General features: G+C 42.9%; 1 protein-coding gene across 1 annotated transcript; it reads right to left on the bottom strand.

Moving 5' to 3' along the window:
* Window positions 1–617: 617 nt before the first annotated feature.
* sapcd1 (suppressor APC domain containing 1) lies at window positions 618–3,837 on the bottom strand. The gene is made up of 4 exons (XM_080518719.1): window positions 3,656–3,837; window positions 1,837–2,007; window positions 876–1,031; window positions 618–794 (listed from the first exon to the last, which is right to left on the bottom strand). The coding sequence occupies exons 1-4, from the start codon at window positions 3,752–3,754 to the stop codon at window positions 714–716; spliced, it is 507 nt and encodes a 168-aa protein (XP_080374845.1). The 5' UTR covers window positions 3,755–3,837; the 3' UTR covers window positions 618–713.
* Between the last annotated feature and the right edge of the window lie 714 nt (window positions 3,838–4,551).

Here is a 4,551-nt window from a genome sequence, read left to right as displayed (position 1 = left end):
AAAACCAGATGCAGAGAATAAAAAAAGAGCCACCTGCATCTTCCATGACCCCTCCTGCACATAAACTGACAGAAAAACAACGTCAACTTGGACGTAAACAGCTTCACCACACAAACCTTATAAAGTTAAACAATATTCACTCAAAAATATCTTCTTATTCATGCCGAGACCCAATAGTAGTAGTAGTAGTAGAAGTATTAGGTAAAAAAGGAGAAGAGTACTTCCATTCTTTTTCTCAGCACAGTATGAAAGAATGACTGTATTTAGTTATTTTTGAACACAAATTGCATTTGTATTCATTAAAAGTGATCTTAAACTGTAATGATTTTAGTCTATTAGTAATGTAGTGTATTCCTATGTAGGTGTTTTTGTACAACTAACCTGAAAAAAAATATTCGCATGAACTCAATAGGAAATTTGCATCGAGATCTTGTTATTATATAATACATTTCTACTAACAAAACAGCTTCATTCTGCAGAGCGACAGCAGGGTTTGGCTCTGAGATATATCTGTCACCGACTCGACATGTCAGTCAAGTTTTTCCTCTCCGTGAAACGGCAACTGAAAGCTGGAAAGAACACAAACAGGCAAATCATGCAACAAGGATGCCATTTAATCTCTTAAATACATATTTACAAGCGGCTGAGTGTTTTCAGCTGCGTGCCACCCATTGAAATATCCCGCATTATTGTCCATACGTGTGTCCTGGGAGTCAACAGGCCTGCAGTTCATTCAGGAGGGCGTCTTTTTCCTGCTCGAGGAGGGAGATCCGGCGATTCTTGTCACTCACTTCCTATTAAAGACGACAAGAGGTAACATGTCATTCACACAAACACGACAGTGGGAAACCGCTGGAACATTACTAAACAGGTACCTGGGTGAGGACTGAGTTGTGCCAGCGGAGGTCACCGTCCGCCACAGCGTCGGGCAGCGAGGGGTTGCTGCAGCTCGTGACATTCGGATCACACATGACCGAGCCCAGGGAGCCGTTCGCCCGCTGGATACGAGACCTGAGTAGGCATGACCGAGCCTGCAGACACAGAAGTGGGGGAAAATAAAACTCCAAGTCACTCCAGCCATAGCGTTCATCAGATGGAGGCGACTCTCGCCTACATACATGACAATATAGAATAAATACAATTAGAAAAAATGAGGGTTATTCTAAAAAAAATAATTGCAAAGCTATGCGAAAATGCAAGATTATTAAAAGAATCAAAATAAATAAGAGGACAAGATATCCAGAGTTCCAATTATTAAAATCCATTTACGGTAAATGCATTTTTTTAATTTCAGAAAATGTCTTTTTCTAATGAATTTCTTCTCTTTATGTGAGCATGAACTGTACAGGTTTAATTTGCCTGGGGTAGCAGCATAGACATGTATGGTATGTATAGAGGTAAGGAGGCCAGCATGTCTGAATCAATATTTTATGCCACTGTATCCAGAGGTGATTCCAGCTGAGTGTGGGCAAAGTCAGGGTGCAACCTGGACAGGACAGAGACAGACAGTCACACAGACCAACAATCACACCTCCAGGAAATAGAATCACAATGGAAATGGAATAACACACAATGTATTCACTAAGAGCCATTGGAATTCATGTAAATATTTTTCTTACTGCTTGTATAAAGGTGATTACCTAAACGTGGCTGTTGCTCCATTGTTTTTGTTGTAAACAAGCCGTCTGAAGGTGAAACAATGTCAGTACATGTGTAACCACAATATGTTCAATTTGTTCTATATAATGTCAAAACATTTGAAATACAGAGTTTAAAAAAAGGCAGAATGACAACACCCCTAATATATGTTGGGTCCATGTTCGTCCTGCCCCGTACCTCTGGGGCCCCCTCCTGGAAGCAGACGGCCCCACTTTGGTTCTCGACGCTGTCCTGTCGGGCTCGGTTCTCGTCCAGCCGCTGAAGGTACCAGAAACGAGCCTTCTCCAGAATTTCCAGACCGCACCATAGAGCGTCCTTTTCCCTCTCCAGATCCTTCATGCGCTTAACCTGAAAGAGGAAGCCCAAAATATTCCAATCAGTAGATTATTGAACACTGTTTGTCCTCGTCTGGATTGATGTTTCCAGGGGACGAAGCCAACTTTTTAACTGGCAGCCTAATGCAGAGCGGCGTGATGGCTGCAGCCCGGCCTGTTGTCTTCCAGAGGCCCCAAGTCTTTGTGTATCAGCGGGACCAAACTACTCGCAGCATGAGGCCTTTAGCCCTTTTGTCTACACTCTGCTGGGCTGCATGCACTTTAAATAAGCTAAAACAAAGGCAACACAAGGGAATCAAGATATACAGCACCAGTGATTCACTTTTGTTGGAGGGATTACAATTAGTTTGTTATTTCAGAGGCCACAGAGGTCAGTGGCTGGAAGTAACTGGTCCGAGTCCCACCGCGGGTCCATGAGCAGGACATTAACCCCAAACTGCTCAAGGTGTGTAAAGCATGCAGATCACACACTTCACATTACTGCACTGTAAGGAGAATAAAACAATCATACAATGTATTCAACTGAGATTTTTTTCGCCGGAGAATAAAAATCCTTGTTGATGAGTAACTGTTCCTGGGGATACAGAGTTATATTGAGTTCTTAACAGGAAGCTGTGAGGATCGGACTTGACATGTGGGAATTTATCACCGAGATGACTGCAGTCATGCGATCATAACATGGAACAAGAAGGGCAAAGCTCACTGAAAAGGAGCATACAGCTTAGAGTCAGGTTAAGGGCAAAAAAACACCTCCAATTTCATTAGTTTGTTTCACATTGACTATTATTGGTATATAATCCCCGATAAAACAGATCAGATCAGGATACTTTTTTTTAAAGATTTTCTCGCAAGCTAAAATTCATGCACAGATCTTCTAGTTTCTTCAGTGTGTTGCTTAAGTAATTTTAAAGGAATCTCACCCAACGTGGGTGTGTATGGGCACCTGGTAACCCAAAGTACCTTAATGAACAGTAAACAGCACAGCAAGTTCTAAAATTAGTGGTGAGCACAAACAGTATAATTTAAAAATGACAAAAGGCCTCAAAGTGAGGATTTGTACAACAATGTGAAAGGTGTGCGTTTAAACCAGGTTGTGTCTAATTGTAGCAATTCAGTCAAAAGTTGCAAGACAGGTAATTGAGAATCAATCAGAGATGTCGTCAATGATTAAACGAAACTGCTGTTTTTGAAATCGTTTTAAATGTAGCTGTATTTCTAATAGTAATATTCTTGAAATCTGTCACTTTTTCTCTGTGTCAGTTGTGATTGCTCTTCAGCACACCTTCCCTTAGAGCTTTTATTTAGATTGAGATGTATAGCTGACATATTCATAGTAAAGTCTGCTGAATCTTGTTTTTTGCGCCGAATCAACAATAAAAAGATAACTCTTATGCGAGGTAAGACTCACCAACTCATGTTGGCTGATTCTGAAAAATTGTAGTGATGCTTGTACAAACGGACACAAAATACATATTTAAATAAGATGCACTACATTCCAGAAGAGTAAACAAAATAAAAAGGGTCATGTATTGTGGACCGAGGCTAACATATCACACAGGTGACACTTTTACAGGCACAGTACGCAGCAACAACAACAACAACAACCACCTGGTACCCTCACACACACAAACACAAACACAAACACACCACCCTGTGCTCACCCATAGGTAGAAGCGAAGCGCGTCCAGGCTGTAGAGGCTGGTCTTGAGTGGGATGATGACCACGGTGTAGGAGCCAGAGCTGGCGGGGTGACAGGCCATGGGGAGGAGATCAGGTCACTGACAGCTACTACCACCAGCCCATACAGCTGGGCCTGACCACAAACAACACAACGAAGCTCCCCCACCGGCTGACTCAGAATAATAGCGTGGAGAGAGAATGACTGTGTGTATTTGTGTGTGTGTGTGTGTGTGAGAGAGAGAGAGCGAGAGAGAGGGATGGAAAAAGGAAAAAAAGAAAAGAAAGGCAGAACGATACACAGGCACAGACAGCAGGGTGCCCCCGGGGCGAGGTGATGAAAAATTCCACATGTCACTGCCATGACTGGTTAATCGACATCCAGTGACAGAGAGCTAGAGAGAGAGAGAGAGAGAGAGAGAGAGAGAGAGAGAGAGAGAGGAGGAGTTGACAGTGTGAGATCAAAAAAAATAAAGAGCTAAGTCAACATGTTGCAGGAAATGTGAGTATGTGGCGAAGAGGAAACAGGCGTTGTGAGTTTTCAGATCAGAAACATGGCCGCCGGCAGGGACCCTGCACGTTTGTCCCAAATATCAGCTTGTTGCTCCACTTTTCTAAGAAAAATGTCATCGTTTAAGTGGAAACATCGCATTCTTATTTGCCGCCAGTGAAAAGAGAGTCAACGCCAATTATTTCTCCTCCCAGTTTCAGGTGTGCGTCCTGTCCCGACACGTTCCCAGGAATGAGACATAACCTGAGGACGAGCGATGGCGGGCCGCAGAAGTAGGCGCACAGGTGTGGAGCGCTGAACATACAGTCACTGCTGAGGCAAACAAAAAAACAAAAAACAGGAACGGTCTGGTACATTCTGAGAGCAAAG

Source organism: Blennius ocellaris (genome assembly GCF_963422515.1).
Source record: "Blennius ocellaris genome assembly, chromosome: 22".
NCBI classification, from domain to species: domain Eukaryota; kingdom Metazoa; phylum Chordata; class Actinopteri; order Blenniiformes; family Blenniidae; genus Blennius; species Blennius ocellaris.
This window is presented reverse-complemented; position numbering and strand designations above follow the sequence as displayed.